Source organism: Ptiloglossa arizonensis, chromosome 1 (assembly GCF_051014685.1).
Source record: "Ptiloglossa arizonensis isolate GNS036 chromosome 1, iyPtiAriz1_principal, whole genome shotgun sequence".
In the NCBI taxonomy this organism is placed as follows: domain Eukaryota; kingdom Metazoa; phylum Arthropoda; class Insecta; order Hymenoptera; family Colletidae; genus Ptiloglossa; species Ptiloglossa arizonensis.
Window position 1 is genome coordinate 33,219,112 of NC_135048.1, and position 23,348 is coordinate 33,242,459.

A 23,348-nucleotide genomic window follows, 5' to 3' on the forward strand; every position below is an offset into this window, starting at 1 on the left:
AACTCGGAAACAAGGTGAAACAGGACGTACGTTTATACTCATTTTATTGCCTACAAGTGCTAATCCCAAACCTCGAAGTGTATCTTGCACATTATGGAAAACTGTGTTAACACAACCTTCCTAAAAAAACCTTCTGACTGTTAAATCGATGACTTTGTTCTCTGAATCTTCAATTTCATCGTTTGGAACATTTTCTCCAATTACTTTGAAATTTTTGCCACATTTTTTTTCTAATCCCTATCCTTAAAGTGTATCTTGCACATTATGGAAAACTCTGTTAACACAACCTTCCTAAAAAAACCTTCTGACTGTTAAATCAGTGACTTTGTTCTCTGAATCTTCAATTTCATCGTTTGGAACATTTTCTCCAATTACTTTGAAATTTTTGCCACATTTTTTTTCTAATCCCTATCCTCGAAGTGTATTTTGCACATTATGGAAAACTCTGTTGACACAACCTTCCTAAAAAAAAATCTCTGAATCTTCAATTACATGGTTTGAAACATTTTCTCTAATTACTTTGAAATTTTTTTCTCATTTTGTACGAAGGATAAGAAACAAAGAGAAAAAATTAACACAAGAATTACTGAAAACCTCACGATGATTTCTATCAGTTCGATTTAGTCGATGTTAACGAATCGCTTTATTCTTCTCATTACTTATAATGGTAATAAATTCTCCGAAGAACTCACTCATCGAGCTTGTCAACGATCGAATGTTTGTACCATTGGAAATCCATGTGCCCTAATTTGCAAACTTTACACGCGTCGAACGGTTCGCGCGGAACATAATGGCGCAGCTGTAAATTAAACGTCGAAGATTAACATATCTTGCTCTAGGTACGCGTAACCATTCGATAAATTACGTTTGGTGGAAGCTGAGAAAGAAAACGATCGTAAACACTGCGAGTGAAAGGACGAAGAAAGCAAAATGTACGAAGCCGCGATCATTAGCGAGACTTGTTGCGTTCTCTGTATTTCGCAAAATGGCTACCAGCGTACACTTCGATTTCTTGCATTCATCCTCGAGAAGCACACATCGATATCCTCGCGTACACATTCTTCGAATTTCTTCAACGATTATAAAGCAATCACTGTCCAATTTTATCAAAACGATCAACCCACGAAACCAATTACCGTCTATTTTTATTAAGATAATCTCCGTGAAAAAGCAATCACTGTCTATTTTTATTAAGACGATCTATCCGAAGAAGCAATAGACAATCGCTGTTTATTTTTATTATCACAATCCTCGCGCAGAAACAATTATTTTTCTTTCATTGAAACGATCTTCGTACATTCGTCGAGAAATTGATCTTCTCGCGAAATCGAAAGAAAGAGCGTTTCTTTTTTTATAGGGAAGTCCAAGGTACGAAAACATCGACTCGAGAAAAGAAAAAGGACAAATTTGTTTCCGTGAAGGAAGTCCGGGCAAATAATACTACAGATCGAAACAATTATTTTTCTTTCATTAAAACGATCTTCGTGCATTCGTCGAGAAATTAATCTTCTCGCGAAATCGATAGAAAAAGCGTTTCTTTTTTTATAGGGAAGTCCAAGGTACGAAAGTATCGACTCGAGAAAAGAAAAAGGACAAATTTGTTTCCGTGAAGGAAGTCCGGGCAAATAATACTACAGATCGATTGTTAAGGTTTCGCCGTGTTTCCGTCTTTTATCGAGGGACACTGTAATCACGAGCGGAATGTTAACAAACTTGGTCGAATCGAGTCGCGAGCCACAGTGCACTCTCGCAACGCTGTGCAATTTAACTCGAAGACGAACGAGGTATTGCTATCTTCTAGCGAAATGGAATTGCAGACGTTCGCCGCGAATCTCCTTGAAATACCGAAAGTATAATATAATACCGTCGAGGCGAGAGAAGAGCTGCTTGATAAATTGGCGCGGTAATTTTCTTCCTATTGCTAAATTACGTCGACGCAATAACTTTCGTAAACATTTACTTTGCTAGCTTTAGTGCAGAGTGTGACTCACCGAGTGTCTTCCTTGGACTTGAATCTATCAACAAACATGCGAAATTTATCAATGAAAGTTAATCTAATTTCTTTAAAATAATCTTCCTCTTTTTTCTCTAATGTTGCGAAAAATTGAGAAAAGTTCGAAAGTAACGTTGCAGTATAATGTTCTGTGTGTTTTACTGTAAAGTAGAGTCGTTGCAAGATTTTTAACTATTTTAATTATTCTTCGAGCATTTCGTTATCATAGCGACCTTGAAGTGTGACTTTAATATTAGAAATTTAATTAAAAATATTACTCTAAATTGCGTCGATTCAATAACTTTTGTAAATATTTACTTTGCTAGCTCTAGTGCAGAGTGTGACTCACCGAGTGTCTTCCTTGGACTTGAATATATCAACAAACATGCGAAATTTATCAATGAAAGTTAATCTAATTTCTTTAAAATAATCTTCCTATTTTTTCTCTAATGTTGCAAAAAATTGAGAAAAGTACGAAAGTAACCATGTAGTATAATGTTCTGTGTGTTTTACTGTAAAGCAGAGTCATTGCAAGATTTTTAACTATTTTAATTATTCTTCGAGCATTTCGTTATCGATTTAGCGTTTAATAGTGATATTAATAGCGACTCTGAAATGTGACTTTGATATTAGAAATTTAATCAAAAATATTGCTCTAAACTGCGTCGATCCAATAACTTTCATAAATATTTACTTTGCTAGCTCTAGTGCAGAGTGTGACTCATCGAGTGTCTTCCTTGGACTTGAATATATCAACAAACATGCAAAACATATGAAAGTTAATCTTATTTGATCGAAACAATTTTTTTTTCCTCCTTCGGTAGATCTATACACGTAATCTCTTCTTATGGACTTGAATATATTAACAAACATACGAAACAGATCGATGAAAGTTACCCCATTTGTTTAAAATAATTCTTTTTTCCTCCTTCGGTAGATCTATACACGTAATCTCTTCTTATGGATTTGAATATATTAACAAACATACGAAACAGATCGATGAAAGTTACACCATTTGTTCAAAATAATTTGTTTCTCCTCCTTCGGTAGATCTATACACGTAATCTCTTCTTATGGACTTGAATATATTAACAAACATGTGAAACATATCGACGAAAGTTACTCCATTTGTTCAAAATAATTTGTTTTTCCTCCTTCGCTAGATCTATACACATAATCTCGTTTCTTGCATAGTTTAGCAACATCGATGCGTTTAATAGTGATATCACGATGCAACCTTGAAGTGACTTTGAAATTATAAATTTAATCAAAGACATTGCTCGGAAGTCTCAGCATTGAATTGGAGTTCTAGTTCTTGGATTACATTGACAAACAAGTAACTTTCTATCGAGATGAATTAATTACACAATACACACCGATCGATGTAAATTTTCACCCGCCAAAAATTCCAATGCAACAAGAGAACATTTTAATCATGTTTTAAAAGGAAACCACATCGGACAGATTATTCGTGGAAGACGTATCAGTATTTCTTGGAACACCTGTGCTGAAGAACTATAATTACAGTAGTTTGCAATTACAGCTTAATCGGGGATTCAACTATCCGAACGCTGTTTAATGGAACGTTCAATTGTCAGACCAGTATCATCCAGTAAAGATAATGGAACACCCATTGTTTGAATATTTCGAATTGGTTCGATTGGACAAGTGTTCCAACGCAACGTAAACATTTTCCTTGTATCTCCTACGTTGAGTCTCGCAGCTTGGAAATGCAGATCTATAAGTTTCTGATATATAAATATTTAAATCGAAACGTTCTTCGATCTCGACTGTACTCCAATAACGATAAACTTGTGAAACAATTATTGCGTACGATTGGATACTCGAATCTTCTTCTTTCGCGCAATGAAACGTTACACGATCAATGACAAAGCAGATCACAACGATCCAAATACATACAAATACATACAAATACATTACGTACCATCTATCGTACTGTTCGCTGCGTAAGTATTCTTATACAGTAGTTTAAAATTACCGTCACTTAACGTATAAATAGGAGGGTGTACACTCATTACTCTCGCAGCGTGATCGGAGCTATTGCACAGCCGAAATGTAGCCTAATGTAGTTTGTTTAAGAATTATATCCCGTTACTTCATCGACCATCATTATACCATTGAAACAGACGAACAAAAACGTTCGAATGATTCATTGAAATTTATTCCAACGGTGGACTCTTAAAATGATGCACCGTTTCACGTATTTCTTCGCGAATGTTTAACACGATAATGTATTGTAACTATAGATTCTTTTTTGATAAATTTATTTCACGTTTTTGTACGTAAATATTTAACACGGTGATATATCGTCTTGTATACGAACAAGTACACAATAAATTAATTTCACGGTTTTGGTTTGTAAATCATGGTACTATTGGGTTGTTCGTTTTCCAAAATGGAGAATATAGAATTTAATAAAATGTTTGTACGCTCTAAAAAAATCGTGTTTCATTTTCACTAAAAGAAAAAAAAACGAAATGACATTCTTTCAATATCTTAATCGCGCGTTTCTGTTTCTAAATGTAACGATATAGGAAAAATATTACTCTTAAATGAAATTCTCCGATGAATATGATATTAATAACAAGTTACTAATATTATATTAGTAACAAGACTCATGGATAAAACGTCGAGAATGCAAACACCTCGATGTAGAAACGTTTCGATGAATGTTTCGACGAGTGTCCAAACGATAGAACGAATCTGGTTTAAGGTTTCGTAACGACACTCGACGATTGGTATGAACGTTGTTCGTAATCGCGAACGATCGAGAAACAATGCATATATTGTAATATTAAAACACGCTCGTGGTCCTGTTTGCAAAACAGTGTACGAAGCGGTATACAGGGACTCGGGTTACAAACTGCTTCTTGAACTTTGTACACATGGCTCCGTTATCGGTGGCTTTGGAAACAATCGGCAATTCGATAAAGGAAACACCAATTTCGAACGAACACCGTGTCGCAGAATGGCATTCGATCGCGTGGATCGCGATGCAATTCTCGATGCAATTCGCGATGCACTGGAACTTTGTTTCTCCGATTAATTCGATACTTTAATCTTTTGCACGGAATGCACTCGAATCTTCGCTAATACTGCTCCACGTAATACGAACGTGGGTGCAGTTTTAGAATTTTACGTCAAAGACAGTGCAATTGATATACCTCTGACCTTGAGAAACCCTAGGGCCCTAATTCTAGGTATTACTGTTTGGTAATTCGTTCGTTAAACATGGTTTTTAGGTCCACGATGTAGCTGATTAACACTATGAAAACTGCTGGAAAATTTTAGAATTTTACTTCAAAGACACTGCAATTAATATACCTCTGACCTTGAGAAACCCTAGGGCCCTAATTCTAGGTATTACTGTTTGGTAATTCGTTCGTTAAACATGGTTTTTAGGTCCACGATGTAGCTGATTAACACTATGAAAATTGCTGGAAAATTTTAGAATTTTACGTCAAAAGACACTGCAATTGATATACCTCTGACCTTGAGATACCCTAGGCCCTAGTTCTAGGTATTACTGTTTGGTAATTCGTTCGTTAAACATGGTTCTTAGGTTCACGATGTAGCTGATTAGCATTATGAAAATTGCTGGAAAGTTTAACGTTAGAGGATTCTAATTCGTAAGTTGCGATCTATGAAAATGATTGCACGACTAATAATTTATAAATAAATCTCGTTTGGTAGACACTGAGTGATAGAAGCAGTATACAATGTGTCTTTTTTTTCTTCTGTATCTTCTTTCTCTAAGTTCTGTATCTGATACTTCAGGGTTTAATTTGTATGGAATTGAATTGAATTTAATATAGATTAATATCGATTTTAATGCTAGAACTACCAACAAGTTTTGGTATATTAAGGTACGAAAAAAAAAATCAAGCGAAGAAGAGAAATTTATAAAATTGATTAGACGTGTAGAATAGAAAAAATCACATCTTCGGAAAACATAACGTTGGATTTAAATTACATTTCATTATGAAGGCAGTTGGAGCTAGGCATTTTAACTACTTGGTAAATTCAGTGATAATACAAGACAGTATTAATCCAGTGTTAATCAATCGGTATTAAATTTAATACGAATGAAGAATTTAATAGAAATTCATCGGTATATTTCTGAAACAAGGTATATTTTTTACATTCGATTATCCCCTCTGAGGGGTCATTAAAGTAATCATATTAATAATTACGAAGAATTAACTTATTCCACTGCAACTTTCTGAGAACTGCATGTTCTCCTGAAATTTTCTATTAAATTCGACAAGAAAGTAAATTAAAATATGGTACCTCAAAAGAAAGAAAAAAAAGCAGACACCACTGATACATTATAAGTTTGTCAAAACTCTTATAAATAAATTGAGAGGTGATTTTCAGGAACAGTGAACTACACACTGTCAATATGGAAAAAAAGAAAACGAAACTATATTATTTGTTCCAATAGAAAAACACCATATGGAAGACGTCAAAAAACTTATTCTGAAACGTGTACAAATCAATCTGAAATGCATATTGGAAATGTTTCAAAATTTCTCACACCGTGGAAAATAATAAGAAATAAAATTTGAATTTTCTCTGCCAATATATTTACATTCCTCGATGTCTACAAATTTATATAAATCAAACATCGTGACACTGCCTCGTTAAAAATCCAAATTATACTATTAGGTAGTTCAAAAAGTAATTTCGTTTTCCAAAATGGAGAATATATAATTTAATACAATGTTCATACACTCTAAAAAAATCATGCTTCATTTTCACCAAAAAAATGAAACGACTTTCCTCACAACCCAATATACAATATAATATATTATTTACCTTACATTCCTAAATGCACATTTTCGCGTAAAAATGGCGCCGAGTTACTGGTAGCTAACATTTCAAATAATTTCGAGCACAAATAATTAAAAAAGGACACGAACAAAAGGAATCTAACGAATGTCGTGTAGTCAGTTTCGATCATTTATGAATGGAATCGCGACAATGGCGAAAAAGTGCAACGTTCGAGTTACCGGGTTGCATCTATCGTGTACAAGCGTATTGCGCAATCTTGTCAGAGTTGTTAATTATTACCGTACAAGTTGGCCGTTTCCGTCACACGATCCGGACTTGAATTATTCATTTTGCCGCGACACACCGGCCGAACTTTCAATAAACACTCGTAACGAGGTTCGATTTCTTCGCGGGATTCGATTCGCCCGATAAATGGGAATTCCATTTCGCGTCGCAGCCGCGTTTTCCCGCGACGATCGCATGCAACGCTCCCGGAAAATGAATTAAAGATGAGGGAAGGTCCAGAGAACAGAAGACCGTGATCCGAAGGCTAGACAATAGATAAAAAACAAAAAAAAGAAACAAAACGGACGAGCGTGCAACGAACAAACGTTCGTTTCACTTAATCTTCACCTTCATCGATCGAAACGATGCTCGAACGAACTCACCGTGTCTCGAATTAATTTATCCTGTTCGTTTATAATTTATTCTCAATAACATTATATCTCATTGGGATAAACGATAGTCGGATACCATTTGTAGATTTAGTCTCGAGTCATTTTGCATAGCAGTTGTACTTTGCTTTCGTTTGTTTTATTTCATTGATTCGTTTTACTTTTATACTTTATCGTTGTTTGTATTTTATATTCGAAAATTGCGGAATAATTTGTGTCACAGTTGTACTTTGCTTTCGTTTGTTTTATTTAATTGATTCGTTTTACTTTTATTCTTTCTCGTTGCTTGTATTTTGTAATCGAAAATTGCGCGATAGGTAAACGGGTAAATGATTGATTTATTCTGGAGGGAAATTTTGAGACACATTTGTGAGGGCTTGGTAAGATTGTTTATAAGATGAAAGAATCCCCTGTAAAAATACTAATTTTTGGGTAAAATATTAATTGTAAAGATGTTAGCGATACGGATTACTTGTTAATATTGATATTTTCGAAAAGGAAGTAAAGTTTCATAGTATTTTCTATTCGAAAATTGCGCAATAAGATTATAAAGTAAACAAATAAGAAGCTACCGATACAGATTACTCCAAGTCGATATTTTATAAAAGAAGGTAAAGTTTCATAGTACTTTATATTGAAAAATTGCGCAATAAGATTATAAAATAAATAAACAAGAAGCTACCGATACAGATTACTTCTCCAAGTCGATATTTTATAAAAGAAGTTAAAGTTTCATAGTATTTTCTATTCGAAAATTGGGCAATAAGATTATAAAATAAATAAATAAGAAGCTACCAATACGGATTACTTCTCCAAGTCGATATTTTATAAAAGAAGTTAAAGTTTCCTAGTACTTTATATTCCAAAGTTGCGCAATAAGATTATAAACTAAATAAACAAGAAGCTACCGATGTTATTCCTTCTCCAAGTCGATATTTTCGAAAATGATGCAATGTTTCCTAGTTTCGATTTATGATCGTCGAAGAAATCGGTCCCTTTCCGACTGTGCAACGAATTACATCTTACAACGCATTCGCGCAGATTATGTGTATTTACCGACAGATTGATTCTTCGGAGCGGAAGCTGACGTGCAACAGCATTATACACACGACGCGCGGCGCATGTAAAACCGTTATGTAAAAGTCATGACATTTGTATTGACATGCCGTACACTGTCGCGACCACTGTCCATGGATGTCAATGACAGTATTTAAAACCGGTCGGTCCTTCGCCGAGTGTCGCTGTGCAACATTTAAAAAAACAAAAACGAAAATCAAGTACAGTTCGGGAGCCGAGTAATATGCTACTGAGAGGAGTGTGAGTACTATTGGTCAGAATTTTTACTCTCGCTTCGTAACACGTACGTTTCGAATAAAAGATCGACTTTGAGAAATTTTGCGAGACTTTGCAACACTTTGTGCAGACCTGTATAATTTTCAATTATTCCTGAACAATTATTCGGATAAATAAATTTAAATAGTGTCGATACGAGTGATAATTGAGAAATCGAGAACCACGTACAGTTTTAGCAGAAGAATAGGTTTCTGAGAGGACTGTTCCTATTGATCAGAATTTTTATTTAGAATAAAAGATCGACTTTGCAACATTTTGCGTAGACTTGTATAATTTTCAATTATTCCTGAACGATTATCCGGATAAATAAATTTAAATAGTGTCGATACGAGTGAATTTTGAGAAATCGAGAATCACGTACAATTGGGAGCAGAAGAATAGGTTTCTAAGAGGAGTGTAGGTTCTATTGATCAGAATTTTTACTCTCGGTTCGTAACACGTACCTATGGAATAAAAGATCGACTTTGCAAGACTTTGCAACACTTTGTGCAGATTTGTATAATTTTCAATTATTTCTGAACGATTGTCCGGACAAATAAATCTAAATAGTGTCGATACGAGGGAATATATCTCCAAATTATTCAACTAGAACATTTATCCTAGATAAATATTTAATTCAATACCAATGATAATAATATCCAACTCTGCTCGATCTCTTGATCTAAAATTTCAACTGAATATATATCATCTGTACCATTATCCTGGATAATTATTTAACTCTATACCAAAGAGAACAATATCCAACTTTACTCAATCTTTTAATCTAAAATTTCAATTGAATACATATAATTCGTACCATTATCCTGGACAAATATTTATTTCTATACCGAAGAGAATCTTTCTGATATCTTTATTTAAAATTTCAACCAGTGGAAGGTCACCGAACCCTATCACGACCTACTTAGTCGTCCAGCGAAAAATCTTCCAGGAAAAACCGAAATTACGGAAATTCGTCGAAAAACGAAACGGTTAATGAGTCAGATATCCAACTTTATTCCAATATTCGCACCTAGACGATAACGAGGTAAAGGCTCGCTCTGTACCGGATGTACGGTATTCGGAGGCCGTACTTGGAAGAATGAACTGACGCGTACACGTTGACACGAGCCGGTGCGAAGTTGCTCGCGTGTAAGCAACGGTATTACCTCGAAAAGTGGTACAATTCCTCCACCGGAGTCTAAACCAGACTCGTGTCGATACTTACTCAACAATGAAGTTGCAAAATTAACGACGAACGTTCAATTTTTCGTTTCCAAAAGTCACCATTACGTTCAACGTCCCACCATTCCACCTATTCTACTTTGGACAATACCCACACTCGTATAAATTCATAAAAACGCAATTAATTTTTTTATCAGTAACTCTATTAGTGGTAAAGTTACAACTATTTGGAGATGTTATAAAGTATACAAACTCCCATACCTTTTTTTTTATTAGTAACTCTATTAGTGGTAAAGTTACAACTTTTTGGAGGTGTTATAAAGTATATAAATTCCCATACCCTTTTTTTAAATAATAACTCTATTAGTACTAAAGTTACAACTGTTTGGAGATGTTATGAAGTATACAAACTCCCATACCTTTTTTTTTATTAGTAACTCTATTAGTGCTAAAGTTACAATTATTTTGAGATGTTATAAAGTATATAAACTCTCATACCTTTTTTTTATTAGTAACTCTATTAGTGCTAAAGTTACAACTATTTGGAGGTATTATAATCGATCGATTAATCGATTGTACAAAATTAATCAGATTATACAAGATAGGACAATTAGAGGTGATTAGAACCAGATCTAATCGTTACTTGTTCGTTCGGTGAAATTTGTACTAGAAATTAGATCAATTATCGATTGTTTTGTTTACGATCCGCTGCGTTGGAAATGATCGTTGAAAGTTCAATTCGTTCGGTGTAATTCGCGAAACGAAACCTTCGTTCGTGGCGTTTAACTTTGCTCGGGAATGAAAATGTCGTTACGCGTCGTCGGTCTCGTTAAAGTGTCATCAGTAAGACTAGAACTGTTTAGTTACTTCTCACCAGTCTACCGGCCCACACACCATTGTTTCGTTTATTTCCACACGTGGTTAAAGTTTCGATTCAAATGTCCATCGCGCGATGCGTGTAATTTTTATTATCAAATTGCCGGAGATATAATCAACAGCTTCGTTCTTCTCTGCGCGTTGGCACGACGAAGACAATTCAATTTTCGGTCGGAATTTTTGAAACTGGTCAGCTATTCGCAAATACGTGTATCAACGAAATAAATATTGACGAAATAAATATTAACGAATAAAAGAAAAGAAAGAAATATTGATGAAATAAATATTAACGAATAAAAGAAAAGAAAGAAATATACGAACGGTTGATGTTTCATTTATATTCTATCGAATTTAATTCTCTGGTCTATTCAGATTATATATGATTAATATTTTCAAGGATCGTTGTATTAATTTCTTCCATGGTATTAATTTACAGGATGGAATATATATAGAAATAGATAAACACGTAGATCGATTTAAGTATTAATTAATTTTACTTATTATTTTAATAGATTTGATAGTTCTTTTTTTACAGGATGGAATATATATAGAAATAGATAAACACGTAGATCGATTTAAGTATTTATTAATTTTACTTATTATTTTAATAGATTTGATAGTTCTAAGATCTAGAACTTTAGGGATTTTATTAGCACGAGATGGATTAAGATTGATTTATAAAATTTGTCAATGGTGTCGATGATCCATTGTCGATCAGGGATCATTGAATGTAAAATGAGGCCACGTTGCAACTTTCTTTTCCAACAGGAAGAAGAATCATGCATCGGTGACGCAACGACATTCGAAATATGTTTGCTGCTCGGTGCCATTCTTAATATTTAACTGCGAGTTTTCACTGTTACTACTTACGAAACTCTTTCGCACGACTGAAAGTCCCTCTCAACGGCGACAAGATGATGCTAATCAAAAGTTTCTTCCGGAGGATCATCAAGGACTTCCGGCACAAGGAGCTCCTACCCCTTAAAATGATATTCTTCGTTCAGGCATCGAGTAAGTATTAGTTACTATTAATTTTATAAGCGTCAGTTATGCATCTTTTATCTCTAAGTTATAAAGTATATAAACTCCTATTTTTTTTTTTTATTAGTAAAATATTAGTGGTAAAGTTACAACTATTTGGAGATGTTATAAAGTATATAAACTCCCATACCTTTTTCTTTTTTATTAGTAACTCTATTAGTGGTAAAGTTACAACTATTTGGAGATGTTATAAAGTATATAAACTCCCATACTTTTTCTTTTTTTATTAGTAACTCTATTAGTGGTAAAGTTACAACTATTTGGAGATGTTATAAAGTATATAAACTCCCATACCTTTTTTTTTCTTAGTAACTCTATTAATACTAAAGTTACAACTATTTGGAGATGTTATAAAGTATATAAACTCCCATACTTTTTCTTTTTTATTAGTAACTCTATTAGTGGTAAAGTTACAACTATTTGGAGATGTTATAAAGTATATAAACTCCCATACCTTTTTTTTTCTTAGTAACTCTATTAATACTAAAGTTACAACTATTTGGAGGTATTATAAAGTATATAAACTCTCATACTTCTTTATTATTAGTAACTTTATTAGTAGTAAAGTTACAACTATTTGGAGGTGTTATAAAGTATATAAATTCCTATATTTTTTTTTATTGGTAACTCTATTAGTGGTAAAGTTACAACTATTTGGAGATCTTATAAAGTATATAAACTCCATATATTTCTTTATTAGTAACTCTATTAGTACTAAAGTTACAACTATTAGGAGGTGTTATAAAAAAGAATTAAAAGATCGAAAAATTTTTCATACTCGTTAAAGTGAATCATAAATATTTGATCGACAGAAGCATCCAATAACACTTCGATAATTAATCGAAGTATAGAACGATAATTTGTTTACTTGATGTTTACTTGACATTTACACACGTGTTTCAAAAGTTTAAAGTCCCTGCTAAACGTGCTTTGCAGACACTTGTTTAACATACTGGATTCTCGACTATTATTATAATTTTAAAAGCAATCCTCTCCCCACTTCATCTGCAAAAATTCTTGGACTCTTCTTTTTTCAATACATTGTACAATGTTTATTTTCGTAATAACGAATGATCTTTCCAGCGCTTTATGTACTTTATCCATACTTGACGATCCATATGAGGGAACTGGGCATAAACGTGGAGGAAACTGCCATAATGAGCGCCATAACGCCGGTGATCGCTATGGTGATGCCACCCTTGGCCGGAATCTTCGCTGATCGCGTGGGAAACTTCAAAGTAATATTCCGTTGAACGATCGTTTCTTTAGATGACTGTCATTTTCGAATATACAGGTTGTTATTAAACTGTTTAACGGACATTAAGACTCTAAGAAGTTAAACGGTCCTTGAGAACCTTGGCGGTGAAATTATTAATTGCCGAACAAGATTATCTTCCAGCTCTCTGTGTTTCGTAACAGATATACCGATGCATAGAAAGTAATTTTCTTCGATAGTTAATCGTTTTATTTCCAAGGTTCGTGAAATTAAATTTTACCAGCGCTGCTGAAGAAAAATACTTCAAACCTTTGAGTCTTTTACCAAATTTCAAAATTTGTACAAACTTATGGTTTTGAATTATTATTCGAAGACTTAACCTCAGTGCTGAAGACAACCATCGACATTGTTTCTAATATTTACTATTTGAAGATTTTGTAGAACCTTCGAGTCTTTTACCAAATTTCAAAATTTGTACAAACTTATGGTTTTGAATTATTATTCAAAGTCTCAACCTCAGTGCTGAAGACAACCATCGATATTGTTTCTAATATTTACTATTTGAAGATTTTGTAGAACCTTCGAGTCTTTCATCAAATTTCAAAATTTGTACAAACATGGTTTCCAATTATTATTCGATATAATAGTCTGAATTATTATTCAAAATCTCAACCTCAGTGCTGAAGACAACCATCGATATTGTTTCTAATATTTACTATTTGAAGATTTTGTAGAACCTTCGAGTCCTTTACCAAATTTCAAAATTTGTACAAACATGGTTTCCAATTATTATTCGATATAATAGTCTGAATTATTATTCAAAATCGCAACCTCAGTGCTGAAGACAACCATCGACATTGTTTCTAATATTTACTATTTGAAGATTCTGCAGAACCTTCGAGTCTTTCAACAAATTTCAGAATTTGTAAAAACATGGTTTCCAATTATTATTCGATATAATAGTCTGAATTATTATTCAAAATCTCAACCTCAGTGCTGAAGACAACCATCGACATTGTTTCTAATATTTACTATTTGAAGATTCTGTAGAACCTTCGAGTCCTTTACCAAATTTCAAAATTTGTACAAACACATGGTTTCCAATAATTATTCAAAGTCTCAGTCTCGGTGCTGAAGACAACCATCGACATTGTTTCTAATATTTACTATATCAAGATTTTATAGAATAGTCTGAGAAAGTGTACATAGATAACATCCTGTATCGAACTCTACATTAAGAAGAAGAATCTATCGACTATCTGAATCCCTCGATCTATCAGAACGGTTCACGAACGATTGAAGTTCGTATCGATGTTCAAAGTCGAAAGATTCTTGCTCTATCCTTACATTGTGTTCACAGCTCATACGTTTGGGAATGTAAATTGCACTACCTTTATGTTTGCACGCGACTTAACGTGAGTGAAACGCTAACGTCGACACGATGATACTTCCCATTCAGATTTTACTATGCCTGTTCTCGTCCTTTGGCGGCGTCGCGGCGCTTTTATTGCTACTCGTACCGATAGGCAGGATAACCGTGGAATTTCCGGACAGAGTCGTTATGGATCTCGGCTGCACAGGGAATAACGGGCTGCTTTACACGATGAGCCAGAACCATCCTTGCGAGACCAAGCTGCAACAGGAGATCTCCACGAGGTTAGAGAGTTGCGGGTAGGTAAGGGTTCGCCTGGCGAACGATTCAATTTTTATACGAACGTGAATAAGTAATGGGTTGTTCGATGAGTTGCGTCGTTCGATGAGTTGCGTCGTTCGATAAATCTTATTGAACAGTACTGTTCAATGTAGTACTGTTCAATAGTACTGTTCCATGTAGTACTGTTCAATGTAGTACTATTCAACAGTACAGTTCAATGTAGTACTATTCAACAGTACAGTTCAATGTAGTACTGTTCAATATAGTATTATTCAATGTAGTACTGTTCAGCACTACAGTTCAATGTAGTATTGTTGAATGTAGAACTGTTGAATGTAGTACTGTTCAATGTAGTACTGTTGAATGTAGTTCTATTCAATGTATTACTGTTCAACAGTACAGTTCAATGTTGTACTGTTCAACAGTACAGTTCAATGTAGTACTGTTCAATGTAGTACTATTTAATGTAGTACTGTTCAATGTAGTACTATTTAATGTAGTACTGTTCAATGTAGTACTATTTAATGTAGTACTGTTCAATGTAGTACTATTTAATGTAGTACTGTTCAATGTAGTACTATTTAATGTAGTACTGTTCAATGTAGTACTATTTAATGTAGTACTGTTCAATGTAGTACTATTTAATGTAGTACTGTTCAATGTAGTACTATTTAATGTAGTACTGTTCAATGTAGTACTATTTAATGTAGTACTGTTCAATGTAGTACTATTTAATGTAGTACTGTTCAATGTAGTACTATTTAATGTAGTACTGTTCAATGTAGTACTATTTAATGTAGTACTGTTCAATGTAGTACTATTTAATGTAGTACTGTTCAACAGTACAGTTCAATGTAGTACTGTTAAACAAGTACAGTTCAATGTAGTACAGTTCAATGTAGTACTGTTCAATGTAGTACTGTTCAATGTAGTACTGTTCAATGTAGTACTGTCCAATGTAGTATTGTTCAATGTAGTACTGTTCAATGTAGTACTGTTCAATGTAGCACTGTTCAATAACTTTTATCGAACGATAAAACGTATTGAGCAACCAAGTACTATACTGTTCAATAAATTTTGTCGTTCGATAAAACTTATTGAACAACCTAGTTCAAAATTTATCTCAATGTTTTAACAACGATTTTACGACACAAAGAATCGCTGTAGGGTAACCACCGACTCCAGGATAATTCTTTTTTATAGTTACACGTGTCGTATGGACGTTCACAACGACACGGATATAGAGTCCATCTTGTCGTCGAGAATGTACACGATCAGACGATACAATTTGGAAACTGGTTCGAATACCTCGTTCAAGTTCTCGATCCCACAAAACGATATGCCGATGGTACGTATCGAGTAAGAGAAATGAACATTTCACAAAACGAAAATATTCTCGATCGGTACGATGTTCACAGAACAACGACGAAGACATAAGGGAGCACCGAAAGTTGACCAACAACGAGTTCTTCAAAACATCGATACGACATCTATCGAAGAACGAGTACTTCTTTCCAACCAATCAGCTCTACGAATTCGCGTGCACGGAATCGGGATTCATCGAAGACTTTGAAACATCAACTCTGGACACTGCCATGTCGAACAGAATCTACGAGAACCGAACCCTTTGTGCCTTCAACCCAGTCCTGATGCACAAGGTAAAACGATTAAACAAAGAACGTTACAACTGTTACGCGAATTTAAATTTTGGATCAAATTTAAGACACTTGGTCCATAGAGAAAGATTTGACAAAATTAAATACTACGAAAAAAGAGTTTCCAAAAGTTACTTCATTTTTCAGTCTACCATTTTTAAGATATCGAGTTGTTCGATTTGTATTTAATATTTGTTGATTTATCACAAGGCTTTATACAGTCACATCATACAGTCTGTCACAACAAACAAATTTTCATGTGATAGCTACATTCTTGTACTTCTTAATTTTTAAATTAGAAAATAATTCAAAATGTTTGTTCATTTTTCAGTCTATCACCCTTGTGGGGTTGTTCGATTTATATTTAATATTCGTTGATTTATCACAACGCTTTATAGACACATCGTACAGTCTGTCACAATAACCAAATTTTCACATGATAGCTACATACTTGTATTCTTTAATTTTTAAATTAGAAAACACTTCAAAATATTTGTTCATTTTTCAGTTTACCACTCTTGAAGGGTTGTTCGATTTATATTTAATATTCGTTGACTTATCACAACGCTTTATACAGTCTCTTACAACAACCAAATTCTCACGTGAAAGTTACATTCTTGTACTTCTTAATTTTGAGATTAGAAAACAATTTAAAATGTTTGTTCATTTTTCAATCTGCCATCCTTCAAGAGTTGTTCGATTTGTAATATATTTAATATTTATTGATTTTATCACAACGCTTTATACAGTTACTTCATACAGTCTCTCAAAGCAACCAAATTCTCACATGATAGCTACATTCTCGTACTCCTTAATTTTAAAATTAGAAAACGTTCCAAAGTCTTTTCTTTCCCCCTCTTTCAACAACAATTTATATCAGATTACTGCGCAAAGAAACAAAGTGTTTATCATTCTTTTAACCGTCCAGGATAACACCAGTCAAACGATGAACTACCATTCGTACAAATCGAAGCTGAAGAGTCTCGAAGCGACCGACGAGGACCTAGCCACGGAACGAAGACGATACTTGTCGGAAGAAATATCATGGACCGGGAAGACGTATCAAAAAATCACCTGTGGCAATCCCGACCTGGAGACCGAGAAAATTATTTTAAATTTACCACTGTACAATTACTCCCTGAGCTCTGAACCGTACCGTACACTGAACATCGAAGACTGCAGCAAACGTTGCATCGTCACTGCACCGCGCAAGGAAATGTGTTCGAACAAGGACATGATCGTCGAATACAACGTGAGGGCAACTTTCTGGATGTATTTTGCCATTAGGGTATTTATCAGTGAGTACAGATATTTTTTACGCGAACTATGCAAAGTTGATCCTAACGCGAATACCTGGTACAGCAAGCAGCTATGAAGAATGTCTCTAAACATTATCCACGATACGAAATTCGATTTTTCTCACGATGGTGATGTCATTGATCATCGATTCGTGCGATACAAAGTCACGAGAAAGGATCGTTTTCAAAAATCTTCGATCACCAAAACCGAATTCCGTTCAGAGACATTCTCTTCAAGCTCACCGGTATACGCGACGCGCGTACACGAGAACAATACGCGCATTTGTTAACTTTATTGAAAGGTGTCATCGGTGGTACCACGTTCGCCATGTTCGAGGGTGCGGTAATCGCGATACTGCGCGAACAAAAGGCCGACTACGGCCTTCAGAGGATTTATGGCAGCATTGGCGGTATGATATCGTCACCGCTTTCTGGACTTCTCATCGATTACGCGAGCACCGGCAAGAGTTACACGGATTTCAGGTAAAAGTGCACTTCATCGATCTGGAGAATCATCTCAACGAGGTGTCCGATACCTGAGAACCATGCTTGAGAATTACACTTGAGAATCACACATCAAAATCACATTTGAGAATTACACTTGAGAATCAAAATCACATTTGAGAATTACACTTGAGAATCAAAATCACATTTGAGAATTACACTTGAGAATCACACATCAGAATATTACTTGAAAATTACACTTGAGAATTAGACTTGAGAATCACACATCAAAATCACACTTGAGAATTACACTCGAGAATCACACATTAGAATTACACTTGAGAATCACACTTGAGAATCACACTTGAGAATCAAAATCACATTTGAGAATTACACTTGAGAATCACACATCAAAATCACATTTGAGAATTATACTTGAGAATCACATATCAGAATCATACTTGAAAATTACACTTGAGAATCACACATCAGAATATTACTTGAAAATTACACTTGAGAATTAGACTTGAGAATCATACATCAAAATCACACTTGAGAATTACACTTGAGAATCATACATCAAAGTCACACTTGAGAATTACACATCAAAATCACATTTGAGAATTACACTTGAGAATCACACATCAAAATCACATTTGAGAATTACACTTGAGAATCACATATCAGAATCACACTTGAGAATTACACTTGATCATCACACATCAAAATTACACTTAAGAATTACACTCGAGAATCACACATCAAAATCACACTTGAGAATTACACTCGAGAACCACGCATCAAAATCACACTTGAGAATTACACTTGAGAATCACACTCGGTCGACAAGTTCGTTGAAATCCGATCAAACTTCTAATCGCGAGATCGCGATTGCTAAACGATCGATAACGCGATCGCAAATTAGAAATCAACGATCACAGATTGCAAATACGATTCAAGAGTACCGATCGATCTCGGTGATCATTTTCCGATGAATTATTCTTATCCACGTTATCACGACCTCTTCATCCGATCGACTGAAAAGATAATTTGAAAAATTACCGCTCAACTCTAACGGGCAATGATCCAAAGCTTTTGATACATTCGAATCAAATTTTTAAAATTATACTAAGTTGTTCAATAAATTTTGTCGTTTTTTTTTCCATTGTAAAATAATACTATGACACTTCAACTTCGAACAACTATAAATATACGAACGAGTCGACAAATCTACACGAAACTTCACACGTGTTTATCGAACAGTAGTACTATCTTTAGAAAAATAAAACGACGAATTTAATGCTTCTATATTTTATCGAACGACAAAATTTATCGAGCAACCTAACTTCTTTACGATTATAAATAACACGATCACGATTGTCGGATACGTGTCACCAGAATGGTGTTTCTTTATTTCGGATTGGACGACTGGTCGATAAATTTAAACAGATTTGTAATCGTGATAATTATCTCACGAATTCTATGTTTTCCAGGCCTGCGTTTTATCTGTACGCGGCGCTGAAGCTCATGTCAGGGATATTGATGCTCGCTATCAATTTGGAATTCAAATCCCCGGCCAGTGATGTCGTTCGTGATGTTTTCACCGTTTTGAGGAACATCGAGGTTGTTGCTCTGTTTATAGCCTGTTTCATTCTTGGTAAGAACGCGCTCTTTTGGAGTCTCTTGACCCTAGTGTGCCCCTTGGGTCTTTACCGACCCACTGTGTCTTCCCAATATATCTTCTATAATTATTGGGTTGTTCGAAAAGTCATTTCATTTTTTTTTAGTGAAAATGAAACTCAATTTTCTTAGAGTGTATAAACATTTTATTAAATTATATATTCTCCATTTTGGAAAAGGAAACGTCTTTCCTAACAACCCAATAAAATCGTACAAAAAACAAACTATATACACCTGTACATCCCCAATCTTCTCGTCTTTTACAATTAAAAACACACGAGTACATTCGAGACATTATTTAGCCACGATTTTCTCAAAGCATGTCACTTTTCCTACTATTATTTTCTTTGGTAATTCAACTATAAATATACGAACAAGTCGACGAATCTACGTGAAATTTTACATATGTTCATCAAACAATGGTATCATCTTTTGAAAAATAAATAATTCTCGTCTTTGGCCACTAACTTGGAAATTTTCCCATTGATTTTCGCGTGATCTTTTTCTATCGTTGCGCATACTCGATACCTGAAAGAAACATAATCCCTTGGACGGCCACTAATAAGCTGTGTTACACGAAACGATAAAAATCTTCTCGTACCGCAATAAGTAGCGTTCTTTCCGCACGGAATTCGTTTCACTCGCGGAACGAATGCCAGTGTATGGATAACAATTGTATCCTTTGAACACACAAGGGGAACATAATCTCTTTGTTAACCACCTGGAGATAGAGAACTTGGAAAAAACGATGTTGGAAGTGAACGATAAAAATCCTTTTGTACTAACTAGCGTTTCCTCGCGGAAAGAATGTATAGTTAGTTATACCGAGTGTATGTGTAGTCAGTGTATAGATAATTATACCGAATGTATAATATTGTTGAATAAGTTTTGTCGTTTTTTCCATTGTAAAAAAATACTACGACACTTCAACTTTGAAGAATTGTAAATATACGAACGAGTCGACAGATCTACGTGAAACTTCACACATGTTTATCGAACACTAGTACTATTTTTAGAAAAATAGAACGACGAATCTAATGGTTTTGTATTTTATCGAACGACAACATTTATCGAGCAACTTATTATAGCCATTGTGTAGTTAGTTATACCGAATGTATGTACTAGGTTGTTTAATAAGTTTTGTCGTTTTTTCTATTGTAAAAAATAGTAGGACACTTCAACTTTGAACAATTGTAAATATACGAACGAGTCAACAAATCTAGGTGAAATAATAGTACCATTTTTGGAAAAATAAAACGATGAACTTAATAACTCCATTTCTTATCAAATGACAAAACTTATCGAGCAATTTATTATAGCTAGTGTGTAGTTAGTTATACCGAATGTATGTATAGCCAGTGTATAACTAATTATACCGAATGTATGTACTAGGTTGTTCAGTAAGTTTTGTCGTTTTTTCCATTGTAAAAAAAATACTATGACACTTCAATTTTGAACAACTATGAAATTTTACACATGTTCATCAAATAGTGGTATCATCTTTTGAAAAATAAAACAATGAACTTAATAGCTCCGTTTCACATCGAACGACGAAACTTATTGAGCAATTTATTATAGCTAGTGTGTACTTAGTTATACCGAATGTATGTATAGCCAGTGTACAGCTAATTATACCGAATGTATGTATAGTTATCCTTTGCCCAAAGTAACCACGAGAGTATAACAGAAGAACACTTCGATATCGAACGATTCGTCGTAGATTTCCAAAATTCTCCTCGGTCGTCGCGACGAGGATGCGAAAATAAACGCTGAAATAAGTTGCGCAACCTTCGTTATTGCTCGTTTCCGCTAATCTTTGGCACACCGGTCAAATAACGAAATTGCAGTGACATTGACATTCCGCATCGATGCTGCATCATCACGTGAACGTTTAACCAACACGTCTTTCGGTTGGTTAATGATTCAATGAAAATTAAACCAAAAAGATTGAAACGTAGAAACTTCGAATACGTCACGTTGCAAAAGTTCAACGAAGAAATTCAAAAAGTTCAATTCAAAAAATTCAAAGAAGAACGATAATCTTTTTTAGTGTTAAGAGAATCTTCCACTCGTATAAGAAAATTTTAACAAGTGACCAATGTGCTGTAATAATCGTCAGATGTATTTTTCAACGAGTGGTTAAACCCACCTCTTTCTCTTAAGCTCCAAGCTTCGAAACGTGCAATAAATAAAAATTAAACTAAAGAAATTGAAACGTAGAAACTTCGAATACGTCACGTTGCAAAAGTTTGACGAGAATATTGCAAATCCGGAATTTTGTCCATCGAATAATAATTCTCTTCCTCGGACCGTTCGAAACGATTCAAAGAAGAACGATAATCTTTTTATAGTGTTAAGAGAATCTTCCATTTGATTAAGAAAATTTTAACAAGTGACCAATATTCTGTAACAATCGTCAGATGTGTTTTTCAACGAGTACCTTGTACAAGTTTCAAAGAATCAAATTTTTTTCCTTACAGGAACTGCTTGGGGCTACATCGAATCGTTCCTCTTTTGGTTGATACAAGATTTAGGAGGATCAAGATCACTCATGGGTATCACCATAACCGTAGGCGGTATAGCCGGTATACCATTACTGGTTCTATCCGGTCCAATCATATCAAAGATCGGCCATGCCAATGTACTTTTCATAGGCTTCGTTTTTTACGCCATAAGACTCTGTGGTGAGCATCCATTTTAATTCATCCGCGTTCCCCAGCAACGTTACAGTAACTTCGACGACTTTGTACTTTTTTCGAGCATCGTTTTTTCCGACACGATGAAAATTTATCGACCGTTTATAATTCTCGTACCTCGTTCGAACGAAACTAATCTTTTCGGTGTTGAAGAAACGATCGGCGCGGTTCCTTTTCGTCGTGATTAAAATGTTTGCAACGAGTAGGAGGTAAATTGCCACCGATATTGAAAAATGTCTCGAATACCATCGGTAGTATTTTTATATTCATATTTGTCCGCAGGTTACTCGTTGATATACAACCCGTGGCACACTCTCATCTTCGAGGCGCTGGAATCCGTCACTTTGTCCCTTAGTTTTACCGCAGCTGTTACTTATGCAGCTAAATTATCAACCACCACCACGGACAGCTCGATACAAGGACTATTGAGCGGAGTTTATTACGGAGTTGGTTAGTGATCAATCGAGTAATACTTTACACATAAGCTATACTTAAGAGGAACACTACCCTGACGAGTCGAAAAAATTCAATTCTTCTTTCCTTATTTTCTTAGAGTTTAAAGTGTGTAGAATCTTGTATCGAAAAGATATTTCGAAAATCAAACATTTAACGAAATTGCAACTATAAATAAGCTACTTTTATGCTCAAGCTAGTTTTTCTGAAAACTATATTTTTCAACCTGACCGACACGAAATTTTTACACGTTTGATTTACTTCAAGTTTCGTAGAAATATTCTGCATAGAATATTCTACAACGTAGCGTACTAGTTTGTTAATTATTTAATTATTTAATTTTTGACAAACGTTTAAAGT

The 23,348-nt window shown here is 34.5% G+C and overlaps 1 protein-coding gene across 2 annotated transcripts in view; it reads left to right on the forward strand.

The window, feature by feature from the left end:
• LOC143148887 (uncharacterized) overlaps positions 1 to 23,348 on the forward strand; it is a 43,832-nt gene that overhangs the window by 16,046 nt on the left and 4,438 nt on the right. For both annotated transcript variants that reach the window (XM_076315682.1, XM_076315691.1), the window contains exons 2-11: positions 11,620 to 11,862; positions 12,976 to 13,130; positions 14,568 to 14,779; positions 15,966 to 16,110; positions 16,181 to 16,420; positions 17,346 to 17,715; positions 18,018 to 18,198; positions 19,653 to 19,816; positions 22,320 to 22,523; positions 22,818 to 22,985. In XM_076315682.1, coding sequence (XP_076171797.1) covers positions 11,766 to 11,862; positions 12,976 to 13,130; positions 14,568 to 14,779; positions 15,966 to 16,110; positions 16,181 to 16,420; positions 17,346 to 17,715; positions 18,018 to 18,198; positions 19,653 to 19,816; positions 22,320 to 22,523; positions 22,818 to 22,985 — 1,936 coding nt within the window. In that variant the 5' untranslated portion in view covers positions 11,620 to 11,765. The remainder of the gene's footprint in view (positions 1 to 11,619; positions 11,863 to 12,975; positions 13,131 to 14,567; positions 14,780 to 15,965; positions 16,111 to 16,180; positions 16,421 to 17,345; positions 17,716 to 18,017; positions 18,199 to 19,652; positions 19,817 to 22,319; positions 22,524 to 22,817; positions 22,986 to 23,348) is intronic.